General features: G+C 40.5%; 1 protein-coding gene across 1 annotated transcript in view; it reads left to right on the forward strand.

Annotated features, from left to right (window-relative positions):
- Positions 1-159: 159 nt before the first annotated feature.
- Positions 160-26,350, forward strand: part of LOC108893483 (rho GTPase-activating protein 26) — an 85,628-nt gene continuing 59,437 nt past the window's right edge. The window contains exon 1 of the mRNA XM_018691552.2: positions 160-945. Coding sequence (XP_018547068.1) covers positions 792-945 — 154 coding nt within the window. The 5' untranslated portion in view covers positions 160-791. The remainder of the gene's footprint in view (positions 946-26,350) is intronic.

Genomic DNA, 26,350 nt, shown 5'->3' on the forward strand with positions numbered 1-26,350 from the left:
TAGACAGACCTTGTTGACCCATTATGATCTCCTCAGTCTTGAAATGCAAACCTCGAGGGATGCGGCTCCTGATTGGCTGCAGGAGTCGAGTATGAGTGAACCCTCTTCGCTTTCTTTCTCGTCTTTTCTCTGGAGTCGCTCACCGCACGCCCGCCCCCAAACGGTCAGCTCGCCGAGTCTGGCCATTTGATTGGCCGATAGAGACGTCCATCAGGGGATTATCCGGGTCGGGGTAGGTTGATTACGGTCTGCATCGCTGAGATGAGCGGGGCAGTGGAGAAAGTAGTGCATTTAAAACCGCCCAGGGAAGACACCGCATTTACGAGCCTCTAGTTTTGGTTTTTTTTTTAATTTGCAGACTCCCTCCCTCCCTCCTCGCCCCTGGTTGACTCTGTCTGGTCCAGAATGACTTGATCGAGAGGAACGCAGCACCGGTTTACCTGAGCAAGTGGACACTTTTTTTCTCTGCACCCCGCCAAACATGCTCTGACTTTTATTTTATTTAATTGGATGCCGTGTTGGACTGCTGCTGTTGGTGGACTCATGCTCGTGTCAACTTGAGTGTTTATCTTAAAAAACTGAAAAGCAAGGTTATGCAGGGAGGCATTGCTCTCGCATACATCTCCGCCCTGTTGTTTACATGTTGTAATTGGATTTTCCATCATTTCCAGCAGTAGCAGCAGCAGTAGTAGTAGTAACTCAGGTTTTCTCCCTCCTCCTCCTCTTGTTCCTCCTTCTCCCGCTCGGAGCTTTTTTTTGCCGGGTCGTCCGGGTTGTGTCAAAGGGAGAAGATGGGACTACCTGCCCTGGAGTTCAGTGACTGCTACCTGGACAGCCCGCAGTTCAGGGAGAGACTCAAGTCCCACGAAATGGAGCTGGACAAGACCAACAAGTTCATCAAGGAGCTGATTAAAGACGGCAAAGCGCTCATCCAGGCGTTGAAATGTAAGTGAGGATGGAGAGGTGTGTGTGTCTGTGTGTGTGTGCGTAAGAGAGAGAAAGTAAGGTCTGTAGGTGCTGTTTATTGACTGACATTCTGACAAACAAAAATCTGTTTGATGCATGTGGGTTTGACAGAATGAGTCACAGGTGTCTTTGATAAAGTTGGGATACCTCCAGGTGTGTGTGTGTGTGTGTGTTTCTGTTCAGACTCAGAAGTTAAAGAGGCAAGGCGGGTGAAGTTGAGTGAGTGAGCAGTGCATAGTGTCCTCTGAAGCTGTCAGCACATTTGTTCCCATCAGCTTACATTATGAGGCGTTTAGAGGGGGAGAGGGTGTGTATGTGTGTGTGTGTGTGTGTGGTGCTCGCTTTTGAGGAACTCAAGTTGTTTAATGTTGATAAGGGGTCTGACTACCAGCTGGGAAATAGTTGTTGTATATGACTTGAGGGAAGTGACTTGCTGTGTCCTCCTGACTGTTAATGAGGTGAGACAGAAAGTAAAAAGGCAGTTTATTTTATATTGCAGGCTTACTTCTGTATAGTGTTATACAGGGCAGACACGCTGTGAGTGGCCCATTAATTGGAAGGTTGTGCTTATGCATGGAACCAAAATGGTCATATTTACATAGGCCTATAATAAGACTGTAGTAAGACTAAGAACGCAGGACTGGATCCTATTGCATGATCTTGTCCCAAGTTGAATTTCAGGATAAGATTCAGCTTTGTAGGCCAAGTATGTTTGACTTTAAATGGTTGATTTACAGTTGCTCTCAATGTACTCACTTACTACTCCAAGAACAATGTTCAGAAGGACTCAAATAAACCTATAACTTTTACACAATTAAATATACATGAACCATACCCTTCATGCTACTTGCTTACTTTAGGTTCATCATTTACAATCCATTCCTGTAGGAAAATTGGCATTTGTATAAAAAACAAATGACGATTATTCAAATGGTAACCTTGGTGACTCAATCAAGGCTATTCATTTTATATTATACTACGTGAATCATGACTAAAACCTGATGGTGACCTATATAAATGTAATGATAAATCATTTAAGGCTAGTTCAGAATGTGTGTGTGTGTGTGTGTGTCACATCAACCAAATTCATCTAAACTTAACCCCCCCCCCACCACCCAAAAAAAAAAAAAAAGATAGAGACAAAACTAACAGTTATCTCATGCAGTTAATATCAAATATAGGGCTGTCATGCAATATAGGATATCCCAGTTGGCAAAATAGTCTCCACCACAAGGTCCATTTACCAGCTGTTTGGTTCTTGGAGATTGTATTGCACAATCTTTCTCCACAAAAAAGAAGAGATTTAAAGTTGAGATTCATTCTTACTTTATTTTCATCACAGCTTTCCATAGTTCCATGAGAATTTCTTAAAAAATGTTAATTGGACCTCCATCTGCTGAGGAAGACTATACGATATGATCAAAAACAGCTACTGAGTGGACCTTGTGGTGAAATTGCTTGTCAAAAGAAATTACCTTGATTATTGTTAGAACTAATCTTCAATATTGTTATCAACTTGATATTTGATATCAGCTATGATATACATATACATATATCTTTTTGTTATTATCAGCACCGATGTGAGAGTGTTCACCAGCGGATTTTATGGTGAGGTGGTCTAAATGCTGTTTAAAGTGTTTCCATCATATCAAACTTAAAGTCCCTTTATGGCATTTGTTTTGGCATAAAAATCAGATGATCAGATATTGAATTTGTGATGTTAAGTACACTAAATCTTTTTTTACTTTTGCAGTAATAAAACTGGCAGCTGTCTCAACTCTGTGTGTTAAATGTGTGTGTAGTCTGCACGGTGCAACACATGCTCCTGATACTGTAGATAGCATTGTGCTTTTTGGTAGCTGTATTATTCACACAGATTGTATCCAGATAGGACAAATCCTGGAAAGTCCAGGGGCAGACAGGCCTGCCAGTTAACCTGGACTTTCCACCCCGCATGTTCTCGTCTGTACCTTTAAAAACAAACTAGCTCAGTCCTCTGTCACCACAAAGCTCTGTCAGCTGATGTCTAGCTGTAAAGACAAGTCTGCTTTTGTCTATTGGTGAGATCTAGAAATCAAACAGCACGAGCGTTTCACTGAGGTCGGGAGGCGAGAGAGAGTGTGAGGGAGTCATTTGCTTGTTCTGTGCCATTGTAGCAGGGCGCTGCCCAGCAAAGAGCAAATCAGCAAATTTTCCTGGTTAATCTTTTTATGCCTGTACTTCACAGTATTGTTTACTTTGGTTGGCACATGACAAGAAGTTGCAGGAGGTTTTGAAATTCTAACATTTTGAAATTCTCTGTTCAGCTACACCGCAAGACTTGTCTACTGTATCTAACAACGCACCTTGACCTTGTCTGCTTTTTTTTTTTTTTTTGAGGCACTGAGAAGATATGAGCCTGTCCTCTGAAGCCCCTATAGTTTTGTTAGTCAGTAATTGTTGCTGGAGGAGGTTTCCCAAAGTCCCCTGACAGCTTTCACATGTGTTTTTGTTGTAATGGCTACACACGTGCCATGCTACTCACAACTTACACAGTGCTACTGTAGACCTACTGAAGCCTGTTATGTCTCTGTGGCTTATCAGTACAGTGTAAAGACCCATACTAGGTACACCCATAAATGTAGCTGTTTCTGTAATCAGTCATTGCAATGTTGCAAATCAATGAACAGGGCTGCTTTCTGGCAGTACTGGATTTACATTTTCATGTGATAAAGTGTGTTGATTTCTCAGGTATTTAACTTCATATTCTGATTCATTTTCTGCTGAAGATGAATTCCTTGTAAGTTGTTTATATTATTTATACAATATTATGTTATATATCAATATGCAGTTATACAAGCTCATACATAACTTCATATTGCCAGCCCCTATAGTACAGTACAAATTTGTTATGGATTGGTGCAGTGTGAAGCCAGCGCCATTGTGTCTGATGTTGGTTCCTATAAATAATTAAAGTTACCAAGTGCAGAAAACATCATAGTAAATTACACAAATTGCACTTGTGATCATGCAATGTATAGTAACCAGATGAAACAAATACAAATCAGCAATTTTACACAAAAATGCATCATTATTAATGAAATGCTATAAATAAAGATATGATATTAATAAAGATTTGCATTGATGGGCATTGATTCTGATGTATTTTTGTAAGCAGACCAGCCTTCCACTGTGTTATTCTGGCCATTGCATCTGAACTGGCAATCTGTGACATTCTTGCCTTTTTCCATTTTTTTTTTTTTTTTTGATTTTGAGTACAGTGTTTATTATAAAAAGTCATCTGTGTTTTTGCTCAAAGCTTCCCTGAAATGAGTGTAAGACATTGGTGTAATTTTTCAAACTGAAGAAGGTTTCACACAGAGATGCCATTAACACTATTGCAAACTTACAGCTGCTCCATCCTGTTTGTGGGTGTCAAACTGGTTTAAGTAGCGATTAAACATATTGACACATTCAAATATCTATGCAGACACACATACACACACAAACTTTTTCAGTATAGACTTTGAAAACCACAGTCTCCCTTGAATATGTAGTTGTGAGACTTGTGAAACACTTAGGTTGCAGAAGTGTACACAGATGCAGATACAGATGTGTGTTGTGTGTGGGCTTGTTTTACTGTATTCGTGAGGTCCAGGAGAACCAGGAGCCCACTATACTTATGGTGTCTGACAGCACTGTGTAGACCAAAATGCTAGACAAAGTTTAAATTGCTGTTTGAGGGTTAAAACTTGGTTTTAAGGTTAGGGATAGAATTAGATTTAGGCCAGGATTAGGGCAAGGGTTAGGGTTAGGCACTCAGTTGTGGTGGTTAAGGTTTGGGTAAGGGGCTAGGGAATGCATTATATCAATGCTGGGTCCCCACAAAGATAGGTGCATAAGGATCTGTGTGTGTGTTTTCAATGTGTGTTAGCCAGATGTCATTTAAGGGCAGATCTAGCTTGTTATTATGGAGCGCGTAGAAATGTTTGGTCCTCTGCTCCACCTCTAACATGACACGGCTCAATCAGCCAAACAAACCCTAATTACGAGCTGTGCATTCATTGCTGCTGTGAGGGAAATGAGACACCATGTTTAGACAGTTTATATGACACCGACACATGATGTTTCCATGTTTTCAGCTGAAAGTGTGGAGTTATTTATTTATTTCCATGTGACTTGGCTCAGCACAGTATGCTCATCTAAGTATCTGAGTGCGCCTCATGTGACTCCTCACTATATATCATCATTCTCACTATACTGTACGCTGCAGAGATGTCATAAAGCAGTGTGTAAAATTGCCATCCACGTCTGCTCAGATAACATAACTTGGCGTAAAACTTTCATTGGATTCTTTATCAGTATGATAGATAGGGTTAGACTAGAGATATTATCGCTCTCAAGTCTTATTATGATGTCTTAGATGTTTCTCAAGCTTGCCTAAAAATATATTCTGGGTAAAACCCTGAATATTTGCTATATGTTGAACTTTTTGGACAAGAAAGCATTTGGAAAAAGTGAATATCATAAACACCTGCTGTAACTATATATATCCAGTACCTACTAATAGTTTGAAGTCCCAGGACTCAGCTGTCATAGACTAGTTTTTCACAATGAGGTCATTGTCTGACACTCACAGTGATGCTTCCAGGAGTTAGGAATTTTTTGGTCTGAGAGACATCTTACTGTGCCATTAAGACATGTAATAATCACATTGTCATTCACAGTTGTGCACATCTGTAGACAGGTGTTACAGTGAACGCATAAAATATCATTCTGTCATACAGATTGTTTTCCTACCATTAAATAGTATTTTTATGGCTTGGAAGCATGAAACACAAGAGGACACAGCTCAGGCGCAGCTGGTCAGTCAAGAGTCTCCTGTTAGTGTTGACTGTATTGTCATGAGTAATTTTACACAAATTTGTGCGTGTATGTTGTAAATATGGATATCATACAATCCTTAAGAGGTATTCGTGTGGCCTGGTGACCTGGTTTACCATGTGCAAACTGAGAACGTGTGTATCCTGGCCTTGAATGAGCTGATGAGATAATGCTACCAGATGGAGCATTAACATGTCAGACGGACAGATACCAATACACATAGACAAAGGAAAAAGAAAAGGGAGACTACAGACAAAGATGTGTTTGCAATGTCATATCATTTGTCAAAATCAGTCATCATCATTGATTGATGAGTATTTATGAGAACATAAAGTTGTTTGCATTTTTTTTAGCATTTGGACTTCATTTGACAGTTGACAGTCTAAAGTCAGACAGAAAACGAGGGCAGAGAGAAAGGGTACGGTATTCGAGCCGTGGACGTTGCAGTTATGTGGTATGCCTTAACCATTAGGCCACCGGATGCCCTGAAGTTGTTTAAAATAGTCCTGGTTTATTGATAGCTAGGGCCTGAAGAGGAAGTCTGTCTCTGGTTTAGTTTGGACAAAAATGGCTGAACAGTAAAAATTTCGACGACTGTTTTAACTCTATATAATGGTCATGATGAATAGACCAGATTCAGCCAATAAAACGTTGCCTGTAGATGTTGGAGACATAGTTGATGCCTAAACTTTTATAAACATAGCCCAAAACTAAAATTACTCTGGAAGAATTACCGCCATATGAAAATGACATGGTAAACCTGAAAGGCTGGCTGGCCTAAAAAGTATAGTATATATATCAAAGGCTTGACCCTCAAAGCACATGCATTGTTCAGGCATGTGTGCTTCATTGTGTGCGGCCTGTTACTGGTTAAAAACAGCCCCCCACCCATTAGCGTCGTCTTGATAATGGCTTCGTTTTCAGGCGTTTACTCTGACTTCAAATTGAACCTTTAACTGCCCCTAGCAACCTCACAAACAAGCCGCTGGCAAACTGAGGGCTTGTGTGTAAATGTCCCAGTCAAGAAGTGGGAATTCCCTGTGATGGACACTGCACTGTTGCAATGCATCTCTCTCCCTCTCTCAATCTTCTTCCCTCTTTACCTTCTGTCTTTGTTTTTCTGTGGCCACCCTCTGTGCTGTTGGTGAGTCATAAGAAAGATAATGGCAGTCATTCAGTGGCTCAACTGTCAACTGTGCTGATAGATGAGGGTCACACACACACACAAATGCACACGGCACCATAACTAATTTTCAATTATGGCAGATAGAGGGAGTGTACCCTCTTTTAAAAGGTCCAGGGCAAAGGGAGAGTATGTGCTGAGGGGCAAAAGAAAGAGAAAGAGTGTGTGTGAAAGAAAGAGGAGGTGGGGGTGCTGTTGTCTTTGACAATTGTGCTTTAAAAGCCGACATGGCCTTATTTTCTACCCGCCTATAGAGGAGCTTGGAGCGGAGCAATGTAGGTTGTGGAGAGAAGAAGAGGAGGGGAAGGGGTAGAGGAGGAAGTCGATGGAGGAGGAAAGAAGCGAGGATGGGGGGCGGGAGAGTCAAGGCGGAGTGTCACTCTGTCTGAAGGCATTCCTCTGCATACAACACATAGGAACAAAGAGGAGAGATGGGTGTGTGCATGTGTGTTTTAATGCAGACAGCATATTTTATGAATATTTTGGGTGTACACAGGCATCATACAATATGCGTGTTTCTCACTATACTAGTACATTTTTGCACACGAGAAAGTGTGTGTGTGTGTGCACTCAGTGAACATGTGTGTGCGTGTGCGTGCATCTGCATGCATGTGCATGTTGCCACTGCAGTACAGCACAATGGGGGTTGGGGGTCTTCCTCTAGCTGTGACGTAGCGTGGAGGAGAAGAAAATTAGGGCACGACTCAGCTCCAGCTCTGGTGCTATTGTTGCTTTGCTTTTGTCAGTGCAGACTGCCTGTCACACACAGACACAGGCAGACACACACAGACACACACAGTCACTGACTTTAAAACCGTACTGTATCAAAATTGTATATATTCGTCCTTAAAAAACACGGAAGGCGCGCCAACACCCACATTCAGAATTTTGCAACAGTTTAACACATTTTCTTCTTTCTTGTGTAATTGATAATCTGTTGCAAAATGCTGGAGTCTTTTTTCAGAATAAGACTACAAAACAAAAGCAGTTTGAAAAGCCTCAATACATCCTGACATTTTGTAGGCTGCTACATGTTTTTGATCATTATGCATGGGAATCATGCTTCAGCTTAGAGCTTCAACTAATGACTATGTTCAGTGCCGATTATTCTGTGGATATTTTGTTTTATTAATTGATTAGTCTATAAAATGTAAGAAAAAATATATTCCATTTGTAATTATAGAAAATGCATAAAAGGAGCAAATCCTCACATTTGTCGTCATTACAATCTATTTTTGTCAGTCACTTAATGAAATAGTTAATTAAATGTTTCAGTGCTACTTCACATATGTACTGTATCACCCCATGTGGTCAGCAGACATAGGTGATAACAGTCACCACACTGCTTCATCTGCTTAGTTGAATCTTTGATGTGTGGTATTGGACCTGGAGTCTGGACTGAGGCTGGTAAATATTTTAGATCGGGGACTTATTTAGTTACACTTCCCGGCAATAATACAGTGACTCAGTCCCTCAGCAGACTGTGGTATTACTTACCTCTGTGTTTTCTCTCATGACAATATGGGACTTATTTTACCCGTATGCCACCTCCATTATCGGCCCTAAAGATCTAACAAGATTACATATTTCCTTATTTCTATATAAGTATTGCTTTTGCAGCTGTTCAGAAATGTTAATGTTCACACGTCCATTGCCTTGTAAAGGATTGCCTGTTTATAGGTTGCTCCTCAGGCAGTTTTCAAATAGTGTGAAATGCATATTTAATTTACAGTGTGTCGGGGGTGTAGATATAATTTACAAAAAGAAGGCAACATGTTAGAGATTTACAGGTTTATACAGAAAAATGTGTCATCAGAGGAACCGAAAGAGGAAGTGCAGAAGAGACAGGTTTGTTTTCTCATTGCATAGTTAAAAATGCTCTACAGCAATAAATTTATTCTAACTCAGTTCCACCATTTAACAGAACATGAAACTGTAAAGTAGGAAGTGGGATTCATACATAAACAACAGTGTGTTTAAATATGAATCCCCTGTGCTTCATCACAGCCACTACATCACCTTCAGTGATGGAAATACTCCCCTGACACTTACAGTTAAGTTATTTGCAGAACCGTAAGCAACATCTGTGGTGTACCTTTGCATGTGAGTGCAAGCATACAGTATGTGCAAATGACTCATGCTCTATATCAGCTTGGCCCCACAGATTGAGTTCTCTATAAGGACAATGCTGAGACAATTTTGTAAAGTGAAATTTCTACAGAACAGAACTGCTTTGGCCAAATTGCATCTACACATTAACTAAACTTTGGGTTTCCCTGTGTCTCTGCCACAATAAGGTGAATACTAAAATCAAGCCTGGTTTTGAGGAGATACCTACCCATTTGTAGCTTTTGGTTGCTTTTGCCTCAATCAAGCAGCATTACTCCGCTGCATGTGGTAGTTACGTAATGTTGCAGCATCATTAAGTCACCTGGGTGTAGCAACTGAGGCCTCAAACTCAAGGCTGTCATTCTTTATGGACTTGTCTTAAGACTTATAAAAGTACCCTTGTTTTAATAATAATGATTTTCCACAAAAGTTTTACTACTTGAGTTAAAAGGTTGAAATTACATCTGATCCAGTTTCACTGAAATCCATTTTCAGTGTATGTCTGATAGAAGTTTCCACATTTAAGTTATGTAAGTTGCATACTGAACAATGACAATGATCATGTTGGTCTTAAACTCAGATTTAAAGTGAACAAACGTTCCCCCTTTAGCAGATGAATGTGAACGCAGTGTTCAGATGTCAAACACTGCAGATAACTCACTCTGCATAGTGAAGGTCAACATCCAATTGAAATAAGAAAAGCAAATTTTGACTGGAGGGGGGACTTTAAAGAGAAGCCAAGGTTGAGTGCCCGGAAAAAACTGAATGCCAGATCTGCTAAACAAATAGTTTCAACATGTTAATTAGTTGTAAATATTGATATAAAAATGCCTTCCATTATCAATTCAAATCTAAATAAATAAAAGCAAGATAGGAAAAAAAACTTCCATGGATGAGTAATTGTAGAGTAACAAAATCTGTGTGTGACTTGCAAGATCACCTGCAACTCTATCCTGACAACACCTTGTTTCACCTGACTGTGTGTACTGTGTACAGCTGCACTGAAGTCACAGCGTTCACAGACGTAGCTCAGTCCTAATATTCTTAGAGGAAATGAAGCAGTCTGCCATTAGGATGAGATAATGTCACCTGTTATCCAATGAAAACCAACTTGATTCAAGAATGTTCTTGAATCGAGCTTCGGTTCCTTCTTAACGATCATAAAACATGGGGGATAGAGCGGGAAGAGAGGAGGGAAAGTGAACTCTGAGGAATGTTCTTTAACTCGGCTACCTGATCGCTGCTGTTGGGTCATAAAAGAGACAGCTGTGCTTTCCACAGCTGTTTAAAAAAACAGCTTTTACTGCCAGTGGTTATGGAAACAAATTGTTTAATTGGAGCTGTTATAACAGCAGACGGAGGGCAGTGAGTTACTGTACCTGACCCCCCCATCCCCCATCCCCCAGCAAGTTTAATGTCAAGTTTGTGTTTCACTTGAAGATCTTCTGCAAACTTAGACACAGAGAAGCAGGATTTTACAGTTGATCAGCACCTAATGCACTATATAAAAATGAGAACAAAATTTCCATCTGTATGTTTCTGGCTACAAGTTTGAACTCATTTTACTGAGAATCTGAATGAGGCAGAACTTCAGTAAATTCTTTTCTACTCTACTTACCTCTTACTTCCCCTCCCAGCTCTTCTGTCTTCTGTTTTGAGATGTTTTTTAATCTGACTGCCAGTAGGCCCCCAGGAAGGGTTAAAGGTTACATACATACACTGTGTGTGTGTATATCCTTGTCTTCGTGTGTGTTGTCTCCTCAGATCCGACCTATTGAAGGCACTTTTTTCTTATTGGTTAAGAGCCTTATTTTCAGTGTCACACCTGGCAGCTGGGTGTTGTCACTGTTCATAAAGTGTCACAAGACCTGAATGCCTTTGTTTGCAGCATTTTATGATGGCTGAGGAGAAAAATATGCTGTAATGCAGTTATACAACCAGGAAGCTACAGACCAAAGTTAGTTATAGGATACCGTGGGAATAAAAAAAAATCTTTTTCCATCCTACAGGAAGGAGAATTGTCAGAGGAAGACAGGAAGATTCATCTAACCCTGTGAAACTTGTAAAATGAATCTTCACCTCCAGGTTACCATTCCTCAGCCTGCAGTGTTGAGTTGTCAGTCCCAAATTCAAGACGTGTGTGATAATGAACTAGAAACTCACAGCCTGCAGTGGAGAAAAGGTGTGGCCCTGAGTTGTTACCCTTTAACAAGAAACCTTAGGCCACTGTAGAACTCGCTGCCCAGACTTGCAACAGGTGTCGTATTCAGCAGGAGGATTTTTACTCTCTGATATCCTGAAGTGTTACCAGAACACTTCTAGAAGTAAGGTGATTTTAGCCTGACAGGTGTGGCTCAAATCAGGCGAAGGTACACAAATACACCAACGCACACAAACTCTCCCACACTCACACACACATACACACACATGCTGACACATGTTGTTGATAAAATAGCTATTTTTCCTTTCACATCAAAGCACTTGAAGTGAGTCAGAGCAAAGGGAGAGGAGCCAGTGTTACTAGTTCAAAAAGCTGTCCTCCTTCCAGGGAACTGTGAGTCTGGAGGTTGTAAGGTGAAAACAGGTTGTTGTGTCCAGGAGGGATGATACTGTGTTCGATACAGGGGAGAACAATCCCTCTTTGTTGTTGTTCGAAAAGCAACTTGGACTTTATTTCAAGCTCCAGGGTTTCAGTGCTTTGGCAGCTCACTTCTTTGTGGGCACAAAGGAGAAAACAAGTTTTGGTGTCTCGTGGCCACATTATGCTGAGGTCAGTGGTGGAATGTAACCAAGTACATTTACTCAAGTATTGCATTTAAGTACAAATATGAGGTACTTGTACTTTACTTGAGTGGTATGTTCTGTTAATGCCATGTCATGCCAATATGATGCATTGTTTTAGATTTCACAATATAATTGTATAACACTCACAAAGGCCATTTTTTGGCATTCAGTACTATTTATTGTTGATACCTTAAGGACAGTTTGCTAAGAATACATAGTTTTGCTTAAGTAACATTTTAAATACAGGACTTACTTGTAATGGGGTATAATTATAGTCATATACCACATATACTTAAGTAAAAGTTTCTGAATATACCAGGATCAAAGAGCATCTTCCATTCATTTTCATATGTTACTACAGAGTTCAGGAATTCAAGTCAATAGGAATTCAGTAGGAGTATTGAGTAAACAAGCATCACATTTTCATGAAAAGACAGTATGTTTGGGCAAAGGTCATGTGCTTGATTTGATCTCGATGAGTTGTGAGATTGCGGTCAGTGCTTACAGCCCGCTGAGTGAACAAAGCACGCGAAAACAGTTTATCTTTGTTGGATTCCTCCTTATCAAGCTCCTGGTGTTTTTCACTTTGTACTCTTTTATGTGAACCATGAGGCTAAGGCTTTCTTTTCTGCGCCCTAACATGAAAAAGATAAGTTTTGTTTCCATGAAGGAGGATTGGTAAAAAAATTACCACCCATATAATAAACTGATTCACTCTTGTGCTTCAGAATGCAAATAACAAGACTCGGTATCAAGATGGTAACTCTTTGTGGTCTTTTCATTGAAAGGTGAACTCGTGGTCCCCCTTTCCATGACTCTCAAGGACAATCAAGGGTTTGTTTCAAGATGAGAAATGATACGTGAGAAATTAGTGGAAAAATTCTCACCTTTTGTGGGGTTTTAGGAACATGATGTGTAACCACAACCCTCAGGGAGCTTGATGTTCAGTTTTAGCACCATTTCAGGGAACAGTAAATTTGAGAGGCCAGTCTTCTGGCCAGAATTTAAACCTTATCACTTCAACTTTATATCCTCAATATCTTGTATGTCCTTTACTGGTGGAGATATCACATCCCTTTGCCCTTTTGTTACCTTCTTTACCAGCATGGGATCTTGTTATTGTGTTATAAAAACCCCTGACTAGTTTCCTTCACCGGCCCTCCTTTTTACACATAAATGTTTTTGCTAAGGGAAATGATGCATAGTGTTAAAGAAGGTAATCATCAACTTGTAAAATGTTATGTCAGTTTCCCACTCTTGACCTTGAAAAGGCTCTTTATCGCAGCTTAATTTGCTCTCAGGATACTTTAAACAAGTAATGAATGAATGCTGAATACTGTAAGTCCTTAAGGCTTTCATTGTCAGGCTGGTACTGAAGGAGACTGCTGACCTTCCAAAACGATGATTCTACATTCCCCTTCTCCTCCGCTTCCTCTCTCTCTCTTGCTTCCCCCATCCTCCTTCCCTTTAGCTGTGGTTGTACATATTTTATCATAAACATATTAATGTCATCCACCTTCACCTCCTTTTTCTCATCTTCCTGCCCCTCTTCATTTCCTTTTTGTCAATCTGACACGGAAATGGCTGTTACCCTTTTTCTTTCCTGCAGCCTTGTTCGTCCTGCTTCCCTGTCTGAAGTTGCTCTGTTTTGTGTTATTAGAATAGGATAAGTGCTTGCAGAGAAACCTGACTCGGCCATTATTGGAAATGCCGTAGAGGATGAGTGAAGGAGTGTGTATTAAATGAAGTGCAGGAGGTTCTAACTCTCTCCATCACTCCCATTGTTTCATTCTGTACCACAGCAAGCATGACCGTTTGCCTGGCCAGACCTTATAATACCTCTTGCCAGTGGTTGTGTTATATTTATAACAATGAGACATGAGCAAACCCCCATTGTGGTGAAGTAATCATACTGGACATCAATCTGAAGCTGCTAGTGTGATGCTGTGATTCAGAAAACTATAAGCAGCGAGTTGGTTGCTTTCTGATTCTGTGACACACATATTAGAAAATGTCTTTCCAGACAGGCAAATGCATGGTCACACCAAGCCAGACATTTTTTATTTATGTTATTTTGATATACTGTACGTGAAGCTGTACTGGTGGAGAATGCAAAATGGTCTCAAAAAGGAACGGATGCACTGAATTATTGAGGGCAACGCAGTGACCCCAGCTGAGGTGTGCTTTTTAAGACTCATTTAAGACAAATTTCATGGTGAAAGAGACTGTAAGGTCGTCCTGTTTAGAGGCAGCCGTCTTATCCTACTTTCTGTTCAGAATGACAGGGAGAACAGCTGGAGGTGGTGCAGTTTCATGCAAAGTCAGTGGAAGAAGGCAAAGTTTCACGTGTCAGGTTTCAGGTTACAAGGCAGTGAAATGGACCCAGCTTAACTCATGGTAGTAATGTACAGATGTGCTTACCCCGGTTTAACACAAGCCATTGAGGACTCTGTCCTGGTGTCTGTATTTTTTTTCAGCCCATTTATTATTTATCTGCAGGGAATATGTCTTTTGGGTACCACTGACAAAATGAAACAGCATTTTTGTCACCAGGATAGACAGTAATGTTTAAAGAAAAGATCTTTCACTCAGTTCTTCAGCTCCAGCAAATGTTTTTTAGCTTCTTTAGCTTCTATTGTTTTGGTTTTGCAGCCTTCACAATTATCATTTTGGTTTAGTTGCAGCAGCAGGGAACTTCTGTATGAGACACGCTCGGATAAACGTGATGAACGCTACCTGCCCAGCACCAGATGGCAGGCAGATAAAGCTAGAAAGTAGCTGATGAATGTAATGAAACATCTAGCACAGACAAAGAGACAAAGACAGAGACCGATATTTTTCACAAGAGTTGGTGGACACCAAACCAGAGCTTTACTCTAATTGTTTGTCAGGTAGTCAGAACCACAGCTGTGAATGAATGCTAATGTTGCTCCATGTCTGCTGGATGCGTTAATAGCCAATTATCCACATACATGTTTGACATAGGATCATGTTTTAGAGGTTTTCTTCCCCCATAGTGGTGAAAGAAAAAACATATTAATGCAGCTTTGAATAACTTTAGCAACAATACTCTGTTTTAACTGGAGCACTTTTCATCTATCGCGCTAGAGCACTTCGGCGGTGTTTGTTGGGGGAAGGAAACGTGCTACTGTTCAACTTCCACCACCCAGACTTTCCCAGCTGGTTGAGGGATTTGAACTGGCAGCCCTCCAGTCACAATCCATTACATATGTAGTGTAATAATTTAATACATAATCTCATTGCACTATTTCACCCCATATTGATGCAGTGCGCTGCATGCTTTTACTGTACGACAGACACATACTTAAAATTCACCCTGTATCAGTGTGAGCATAAGAGACAGAGCACGTGCAGGGGTGGGCTGAGGGGAAGACTTGTCTCCATTGCTGCCTAGAGCCAACCCAAACAAACCACAGTCCACTGGCATGGAGAGCGAGGGAGTTTGTGTGTGTGCGTGCGTGTGTGTGTTTAACAGTGTGCATGTCTGCGTTCAGCTCCCATCCGTTTTGTCCCGCCTGCTCCAAAAATAACCCCATGCTAAGAATATTTAATCCCCAGGTTACTGCTCTCTCTTCTTTCTATGTCTTGGTCTTTATCACACCCTCACACATTTAATGTGCACGCTGTACATGCACACACACATGTGAGGGTAGCTTGGGGGGTGGGTCTTTTGATATAAAGCCAGCCAAAACTTAGGCTTAGTGGGGGTAAACCAGTGGGCGTGTTTGCTTTATTCTAGCTGTTTTCATACATCTGGTGTCATTGTTGGGGGTAAAGTGGTATTGGCTTGGCCTGGTGTCTGGCTCTGGCCCATGGGCTGGAGATTATTGTAGGATGGGGGTATCTCTGTGTATTCATTTAGGTTTTTTGTGTCTTCCACAGGTTTTGAGGACTTTATTTTTATTTGTAGTAATGTTTCTGATCTTCCCACTCTGCCTTTTGGTCCTGATCACATCCTACAGGGTCAGACTGGCGTGATGGGACTTGGGGTCAGGAGGGCAAGCCAGGATTAATGCTAGAACCCTTGGGGTTGGGGGTTAGGGGTGGTGTAGGTGGGAGAGGATTGAGTTTAGGGGGGGCAGGGATTTACTGTATGTCTATCTCTGCGGGAAATGATAGCAAACACAGACTAGCTTATGGTTGATACTGGTGACAGAGGGTGGAGCCCTCCTCTGGAAGAACTATAATGTTTTTGTAGTAGTTTTGTAGTTTAGCCATTTCACTCATATACAGAGGTTTTGACTGTCAAGGTCATTATACCTACTCATTTCAGGATGAATTTGTTTAATAAAGAAAACACAAACAGCATTCACAGGCCAGCCGGAGATCGAGGATTCTGCAAAGAGTTAGCTGAGGTGGTGAGTTTGTGAGGTGTGATGACGCTTACTGCAAGCTCCATTTAAGGCCAGGGTCATGTGATGTGGGTGGGGTGGTGCAGTTTCTCCAGCGTTCAAGGTCATCTTGCACTCATCTCACTTGTAGTTTGAAGCTGCGATCACAGAGCATCCATTTAGTCCAAATGTTCAGGGATCCATTTTATTTTGTAGTAGTTTTGTAGTAGTTTTTTTATTCAAACAAGGATCTAAGGACACTCTGTGTCTATAAAGCAAAGTGACTGAATATCTAAAACTACTTCACAGCTCCTTCTGTATTTTCTTATCAACTTCAGTTAAAAATGCACCAGTTTAAACCGGCTGTTAACTGATCTGTACAATTTTATTTCTCTATTTTGTTTCTCCTTTTATTTATTTTCATTATTACAACTTTTGTTTAATATTATAAGGCTCTGCATTTACATCTTTAGCTTTAGCTGTTTAGCATTTTCTCTGAAGAGGCACTTGAACTGAAACTGTAATTCTTTAAAAGAAAAACAGCTGCATTTGAAAAGCATAATTTCTTCTCCTTACTGATGGACGATCAACTTACTGTCTATTTGTGAATTACTGCCTGCAGTCTGGTTTGTCTATCTCATCAGTTTCTTCTCTTTGAGCAGCATGCAAAGCTGTTCCTGACTTGCAAGTTAAAATTGAGGTCAAAGAAGACTCACTGGTCCAGATACATAGATGAGTTTAGTCTGACTGCTGAGCTGGCTCAGTCTGCCCCCGGGTTTGTGTTTGCCTGAGCGATAATGGCTCATTGAGCTGAATAAGCAGCCTCTCTCTTAGTCCCATAATGGTGCTGTAATTCAGCTTTTTTTCTGCCTGATGACTAACAGACACTGAATAAATATACGCATTTATCTTGCTTTAATTTCTTATTGTTGTCATTTGGATGTATTCCGTGCGTTTCTTTTTAGAAACACTAAGACATCAAAGTATACATTCTGCTGGGACGTTGGGACTTTGGTTGTGTTTTGAAGTGAATACTGAGAACATTTTACTGTTACTACAGTGCTGAAACCAAATCGTGATCATTTTATGTTGATACTATTTTGGGCATGACTTTTTAACACCCTCCAGAGAAGTAAGTGAATTCTAGTGACAGTATTTCCAGGTAGGGAAGAAAAGTGAGCATGCAGAATAAGAGAATGTGCAGTCTGTGCGGTATTTTGCAGCTATATTTGATGATTAATGGTTCATTTTTTTAACTGACAGATTTAAGATTTTGAAGATATTGTGGTCTCACCGTCTCTTGTGCTGAAAGCTAGATTAAGTCGTCTGTTTCTCATTGTGATGACAGAGGACTCGCCTCATCCAGAGAGACACTAAATTCTCATTCTTTCTGGAGTTTGCACAGAGAAAATTCTTTTCTATTCTAAATTTAGACCCTTACATAACCTGACACAATCTTTCCAAAAGTGATTTGTTTTGTTGTGGCTTCTTTTTTGAAGAGGAAAAAGAAGGCACATGCCAGGCAAGGCTCTGACAGAATGTAAATAAATAGGGCATTTTATGTTGGCATTCACTAAAGACTGCGTAATTTAAACATTCTCATTAAATTATTTTAATATGCTGCAGTCTGTTATATTATGACATATGCTGATTTTCATTTGGGAATGTAATGTACTAATGCAGTAAACCTTTACTATCACTCCTGCCTCATGCAGCTGGCAAAAAAATAAATATTCATCTTCCAAATTCAAGATGTCACATTGAGAGACGTTTGGTGAAAATCAAAAGCCGACCGCAGGAATGCCGTAGAGGATCATATGGCGATAAAAGCAAATTTTCTGGCCCAGAACTGAAACACCAAAACCACAATAATGTAAAGCTCATTTGTCTCGCTGTACACTGTAGGTCCCACAAAGTTAGTTTCCCCATCCACTGTCAACAGACCATCACATGTTGGACTCGTCATCTGAATCCCAGCTAACTGGAGTTGCTTTAAGTGGCTATTGATTAGACTGTTCTAAACCAAACGAATAACATGCTAAAATGGTCAATTGAGTGGAATCCCCCCTTCCAGCTTCTCTGTAAACCAGTCCTCTGTCTTACTTGTAGGCTGTCCGATATTATTCCACAGACTGACATTTGAAGTCTTAAACTGAGATGTAGCCCCCTTTCAGCTTCCATTTAGAAAAGTCTGAATCCTCGTTCTGCTGAATTAGATTTGAGGTAAATCTTTGCAATTTCACTATAACAAATTCCTACCTCTATATGTATTGTATTAATGTAGTTTACGGACTTACATGCAGATAATTGTATAAATATTATATAATACGATTTACTTTTACTCATAACTTCAGAATTTGTGCTTCAGACTAGTAAGGGTTTTCAGTATTGAACTTTTGCACATTAACATATTTGTAAATAACATGTAAGTCATGAGTGTTATTAGTCCTGATACTACCATACTGTATCAGCTCTATGTGAAATTGAAGTTTCTCACAGTGATTTGTGGTCTGCAGCAGCATTTGCTCAGAAATACAGAACCATTAAATTAAATTATATTTATGTATGTATTAAATTATATATTCATGACTGCTACAGGACAATTGTATAATGTTCTTTAGTACTTGAGTATCTGACAGAATGTAAGACCTGGGGAGTGTTTATATCATCTCTTGATTTTTTTTCTTTTATTTTGGCGAGAAATGTTTTTGTGAACAAACACTGTACAAACATAGACACAATCTTTTTCAATAATGGTCAAAAACATCTACCTAGTCATTGTCATTGAGTCTTTTACATTGTAATCTAATTTTGCTGTCAAGTTTAATGTGGCAGCCCCTAAAGACAAGAAATTGCAGGGTATGACTACACTACCTCAAGACAAAAAGCTGTAGATCGTGACCTTCTAGTTTGTTTCTACCAAATTCTGTGTGAGTGCATTAGGAGGGTGCCATTTCATTTGTTGACATGATCTGTTTTGAACCTCCCAACGTCATAGTGATAATAATAATAATAGTACATTTATTTAATGGCGCCTTTCATGGCACTCTAGCAAGCAACAGAACATAGCTCAGCAATGAGTTCATCTCGGACGCTCTCTGTGTCACACTGGCCTCAGAGGACGAACTTGAACTGACAAACCACCAAGCAGCAGCCACTCGGCCGCACATCCCTCAGGCTGCTGTGATCCATCCTGACGGAAAGAGACACAGAGAGGGAGAGAGAAACTGGGTGGAGGGAGGGCAGAGAGAGAGGCAGTAATGGCTTTACTAACAAAAGACCGTAACAGACTTCAAGGACAGAATACGTACTCACTCGCTTATCTGTGCTGTCTGTGCACACTGTAATAGCCAATGAACCTAAAATGAGACGCTGTGTGTGGTTGGTAGCTAATAAAGCGTGTGATGATGCCTTCAGGCTGCTTTCAATCTCCAACAGGGAGCCAAAATGAAGGCGAGAGGGGGGAGTGGTAAGGTTTAGCTTCTGTAATAAATCAGTTGTGTAAGTGAGACAACCAGTAACATTTTTATTTCCATCAATGCAAAGTGCTATAATCTTCTCTACTGTAGTTTCACTAATTTCTCCAGTCGATCCATGAAACTCAACTTTGCACAGTGTTGTCAGACACTCTCTGTACTCGGACAGCTCGGAAGTGTTGTGTGTTGGCAGAGATGGTGAGACAGTTGAAGAAAAAGTTGAAGAAAAATTTGAAAAGTGTAAAAATATGTAGATGGGTATGAATGCACAGGAGGATACTGTGGCATGTGTTTCAGAAATATAAAACTGTGAGGAACAAAGGGAATACAGCTGGATTTTCCTTTGTAAAATATGTATTTGAGTTAATCCTCCTGTGTTTTGACGCAGAGACCAACCCGCCTAAGGCTAAAAAAACAAAAAAACTTTTTTGTAATATGAGAAGGAAAAATTTAAGTCAGTCATCATGCATTTACAACTTTCTCTTTTGAAAAGATCTTCCATATTCCTTCTGTAACACACATCTACTGACATGTTTTTGTACTATTACAAGAACCCTGCCATCACTGTCCCTTTTTTAACCATAGAATTAACATAACATCAAACATCATAATGTTAATGCAACATTACCCGACCGTTATGTCGTGACTTGGCTCTCGGCCTCTCTTAACCTCACAGCAGCTTGCCCGAGGTTGCGGCAGGTGTCAGAGACAGCTTTCTCACACATGCATGCATACGCACAGCAGCATGAGCACATGCGTGCTGAGCCACACACTCGCCCCATTAGTTTGCCTTGTAGCTATGGTCACACAAAATTCAGCACGTTTCCAAATGACAAACGACACCCTCTCACTCGAGTACAGATACATGTTAGGAAATGAGCACTCACATAGTCAAATTTTACGCTTAGGACTTGGCGAATTAACAGGATTGCCCTGATAACCTGATAACATCTTGACAGGAGAGGAGCAAACAGGAGAGCGAAGGATTAATGGGGGTAGAAGCAGGGAGGAGAGGGAAGGGAGATTACAGATCAGAGGTGCCTGGTCTGCGTGGGGTTTGGCTCGCTAAAGGTTGAGGTTTCAGCGCTGGTGATGGTGGGGGTTGGTTGGGGGTTGGGTGTTGATGGGAATGACTTTGAGGCTCATTCACGGAGCCAAAAGAATATTAATTTAAATGCATATTTCTTTGCCTCTAAGGAGAAGGAGAAGGGGGGGTGGGGGTGAGAGAAAGGGTTATAAAGAGATGTTCAGAGGCAGACTAGTAGGCTAGACTCTGTGTCCAGAGACAGATCAACGTGCAATTTCTTATTCCTTCTCCCGGATTCTGTTTGAAGCTGGATTTTTCTGGATACCTCCAATACCTCCAGCAAATTCTCTGCTGCCACAGCACATAAAAGGCAGCGAGGTGCGAGCAGGGGGCAGGGTTGCTAGGCTGGCTGGTGAATGTCAGATGGCATTGGGTACACAACGAGAAGACTTCTCTGTATCTGCTCAGTGGATAGCAGGTCCTTGGCTAGGTTAAAGGTTGCCATGTGGTGGCCATTCAGACTGTGTGTATGTGCTCACTGACTCTGAGGAGTAAAATGGGATCACACACTGTTCTCTGTTTGTATTTTGTTTTTTTGTTGATGAGTTCATTGTACAGTTAAGTCCAAATAAATGTTTTGACACCCCAGTACATGAGATATTTCCTGTGCTATAATATAACAGAATGTCCCCATTTCATGTTTGGGTACAGTTATTCTGACTGAAAAACAGTCTGAATTGCAAACCTACTTCCTCTTCCTGTTCTTGTTAGGCACTTCCTGTTTCAAATAAAGTAGCGAGGGTGGCCACTATGAGCCTGGGAAAACTTTTAGTGAGGTTAACAATGTCTACAATGTCTCTAATAATGTTACACACATACTTCGTACTGTGTCTTTGATGTGTAGGAATATTTCACGGAAAATTTAGGGCTGCGACTTATGATAATTTCCACCAAGAGAGTGGGTTGTCCACTAATCTGTGGTGGTTCAATCCCTTGGCTCCTCCAGTCTGCATGTTGAAGCATCCTTTGGCAACATACTGAATGCCAAATTGTCCCCATATGAGTGTATATGTGTCATAGAGGCACTTTATGAATGTGTGTGTGAATGGGTGAACATGTAGCAAACTCAAGTTTTATGACTACTGGCCACAAGTGATTTACCTGCCACAGTAATTAGATGAGACAAATTTAGCATAATCAAAATATAAAGTATTTTCATCCATGAGTCAAAGGTGGAAAGTCAGTTTCCCATTTTCGTTCCATGTATGACTTTCACTCTTTTCAGGCTTCTCCTTTAATCTCTTTTTCCGTCTGTTCCACAAGAGTTGATGGAATGAGGTCAGAGAGGATTTCAGCCAATCCTGTTAGGGACTGCTGATTTATTTCCTGGTTAATGTCTCACAGAGTCTGTGCTTAGGGCTTGCTGTCCTGTGTCGTCTTAGATGGGGAAGATTGGCATTCATACAAACAACTTGAGTACAGTCAGCACTGGCACTCAGACAGCTTGTTGGCAGCTAATTCACTGGTATTTTATCCAAGCATTTAGTTGGAATTGAAGTTGGCATCCATAGAAGGCAAGTTGCCACGGTGTAGAACTGGCATCTAAAGGATACTCCATTAGCCATGTAATGTGTTTGTGACTGGCGTGGCAGACATAATAGCTGTAATAATTGTCATAAATTACGATCATGAAGGAATTGTCAGTATATAACAACAATCCCTCCTGAGTAACATAGCAATTTGTGGCCTTTATTAACACTTGGGGACTTTTTGTACTTCTTGTTGATCAGTGCAGGCACAATCTGAAAGGGCAGGTTAAGCAGCTGTTTTGAGGTTTGATTACCCAGAGGGGTGGTAAATTGTTACAAATATTTAAAGATTGAAAGCTTCACCATTTTGCTTTGCTTGGTGGGATTTTTAAGCACTTTATTGTTTAATTGTATGTTTAGACTCACTCAGAGGTATAGAAGTTAGTGTACCGCTCAATACAAATGTGCAAAATATATGTCTTGCGGCTTTAAAGTAACCAGCAGTTAACAATGCCTTTAGTATAACTGAGTTCACAGGGTCACAGTTTGGCTCTCAGGGAGAGTTGTAGGCAGTGTTTTGCTGTATGTTTGTGTTGTTGTCTGGAACAGAGGTCAGGTTTGTGTCGGGCGTAGGGGAGGAAGTGGACGAAGGCTATTTGGAGACTGGCACTAATCTGGTTAGTGTGGTTTCCAGCCTTTCTCCTTCTCCTATCACCACTCTCGCCATACTGGTCTGATCTATCATGTGCCCAACAAGCTTTTATACTGCAGACTGCTGCTTAGACATTGCATAGTTCAAGGGAAAATGGCTTTTAAAGGATAAAGATGTCTTCTTTTTTTGTGTAGTAACACTGTTTGCATGAGAAGCTAAACTACTTGTCAGACTTAAGCAGTTGAATTGTTTTGGTTCATTATCTGAGAACACTGCATCATGAAAGGTTTTGGGCAAAGCTGATGGAAAATGTGTGAAAAAAGTGGCCTCAGCATTGTTGCTTTAATATGATTTATTCACAACCTCTTGACATAATGATAAAGACTAAATGTTCTTTTTCCACTGTTTGTGTTGGAATGGCGTTTAGTTTGTCTCGTACCAGCGATGACCTCAAGTGGGACAACAGAGTCTCCCAGAGCTGAGAACAAGCCACAACAGGGGGAAAACTACTCTGTCATCCTCTGGCTCTTGTTTCCTTCTCCGTGTCTCCCACCTTGTTTCAGAGAGGCCTTTTATCCCCTCCTCTGTCAGCATGTTTCTTTCTGTCACTCTTTGTGTGTTTGCGTCTGCGTCATTTACCTCGGTGTCATCCCCTGTTCTTGCTGTCAGCTCTCAAAGGCAAGGTCATATACTCTCTTATGTTTCCTGTTTTGAAGAGGATGCCTGGGCTCTTGGTTATGTCATGGTTGTCATATCAGGGAATGCTATTAGATGAGTTGTTATTGGGAGTGTTGGTGAGTTCTACAGCTTCAGCAAATATTATGTTCAATAGAGATTTATCTGCCAGTCATTTTTCTGGATTATTTGTTAGTTTGGTCTACTGAATGTCAGAAAATTGGGAAAATTACAATGAAAAATTGAAAGCCCACAATCACATATTCAGTTTGATATGAGGTTTACTATCATAAAAGCGGCAAACGCTTACAAAGGGGAAGCTCAAAGTAACGTTTGGAATCAGCAAGTATCAGAATATCAAAAGAGTTGCTGATAGACAGAACTATTAATTGACTAATCATCTGTTTGACAAGAGTGCTTTATCATTCAGTACACTGAGGGATTGTTGGTGGCTCTTATCTTAAAAGTGAGTCAGTGAGAAACACGAGATGCTTTTAAACTAGATGGTGTGACAGTTAAGAAAAATGTGCTGCAAGAATAACATTTGAACCATGTGGAAGGTATAGCTTTTTATTATTATTTAGTCCATTTATATCTTTTCAGTCAACTGGTTACATTTTATCTTTACAGATTGGCAGTAAATTATGGAAAATGACCATCTCAAGTTCCCAGAGCCCATGTTGTCTTTGTATTTCAGTCCAAAATCCAATGGTATGCTACAATATTAGAATAAAAAAAGCCCTCACATTTCAGAAGCTTGAAGCAATGAATGATGAAGTCATTTATCGAGCAAAATATACTAAAGACAACTGTGTCAAATTGTCTGCGAGTAAGTGTCATGTTTATGGACTAACCACAACACAAGTGACATGCCGTAAGTGTATGCAGTCTAAAATCACAACACAGTGGATGACAATGTGGTTCCTCTCCATAGAATAAACTGATAATCTATATCATCTGAATTTCTTTCTTCTTCTTCTTCTTCTTCTTTTTTTTTTTACAATATCAGTCTTTTTCCACTGCACACTATCTCAACATCATGTACAGAGCCGTAAAGCAAATGATACTGGGGACACATGGATACTTGTGGTGTCTGTGTTCTCCTCACTTCACAAGAATGTCATAAATCTGGCTGAAAACTTGGTGTTTTCCTTTAAATTACGAGGTCAGTTTTAGCCAGAGCAGGGCATTTCTGGCCCTGTGTCCTCTGCTCGGATTCCAAGTCAGATTGTCCCACATTCCTGCTGTGGATTTTTCCAGCGGCAGCCGGCGGTCTGCAGGATGATTTCACCCCACAGATGCTCTTTTTAAAAAAGAGAGAGAGAGAGAGAGAGAGAGAGGAAAGCCTCCCCAGTTGTCTGTGTTTGCTGTGTCAGCAACAGGCGTGGCAGTGCCAAAATGAGAGAGTGGGGAGACAGAAAGAGAGAGGTTGAAAGAGGGTTACCGTAGAGTTAATGGGGATGAGTGTGACGGAGCATGAATGAGTGAGAGAAGCTGAAACAAGAACAGAAGAGTAACACATGAAACAAAAAGAGGGGATTAGATGAAAGAGGTAGAAATACTGTATAAGAGACATCCCCACCCATCAAAAACAGACAAGGAAGCTGAACTTCCTGCTCCTTGGGGTGACCTGGCTTCTTTGTGCCTGTTGCTAGGATACAGTAGTTATGTGGCCCGGGACAAGAGGAGGGAGAGAGTGGAAGCCTCAATGATGTACAGTGTTTCCCTCTCTTACTTCCAAAGCTCCGCAGATAATTTCCAACTATTAGAGTCAGTTATGCAGTGAGTCATATAATTTTACCCACAGATTCTGTTTGGAAGTTAAGTGCTTAATTGTCTTGGGGAAGATATAGAGTGAAGGTTCAGATATTTCAACATGCATACTTCATGCTGGTTTGACATTTTGTTTGCTTGTCAGAGCATGACCAGTGCTGGTCTCAGAAGAAGGTATGACGTCAGTGTTTGGGAGTAGTGCTGAAACAATAAGACAAAAGCTTAGATACCATTTAAATCATTTATCAAGCAAAAATATCAACATTTGCTGATTCTGGTTTCTGAAATATGAGAATTTGCTGCTTTTTGTTGTGTTATATCATTGTAAATGGTGACGCTGCCTTGGGCTCTTTGAGCCTGTGGTATTCATTTAGACTAATTGATAAATTACTTTGAAACTACAGATGAAACAGATGAAAATAACAAGTTACAACCCTAATTAATGAATTTGACTGTTAAGACAAAGCAAGAAACTCCACTTAAGTCAGTCACAACAACTGATGTGACTGTAGCAAAACTAGAATACAATAGCAAAAGATTAAAAGAAAATCTAAAAAATCTGACAGTGACATTAGACATGATAATATTAAGTGTTAAATGATTGTTCGTGTTTGTATGCGTCTAATTTCAAAATGAAATATTAAATGATAAAATTTCCATCCCCTCCCCAGGCTTTTCTTTCCTTCCTAATATACCCTCACCCCTTAAATATCCTTCTATTCCTCTTCCTCTCTGACTCCTCAGATCTAGCCAGCAGCAGCTCACATTTCCTTCTCTTACAGCTGTTTCTCAGCTCAGTTCCCTCTTTCCCCTCTCTAAAACTATATGACTTTCTTCCTCTTGCTTCTCCCTGCTTCCCCCAGTCTCTTCCTGCCCTGCTCGCTCCACCATCTGACTCTCACTTCATTCTAGTTAGGACTGTGTGTGTGTGTGACATTGTTGAATTCTTTTTTGTTCCCAG

This window comes from Lates calcarifer, linkage group LG20 (assembly GCF_001640805.2).
Source record: "Lates calcarifer isolate ASB-BC8 linkage group LG20, TLL_Latcal_v3, whole genome shotgun sequence".
Lineage (NCBI taxonomy): Eukaryota > Metazoa > Chordata > Actinopteri > Centropomidae > Lates > Lates calcarifer.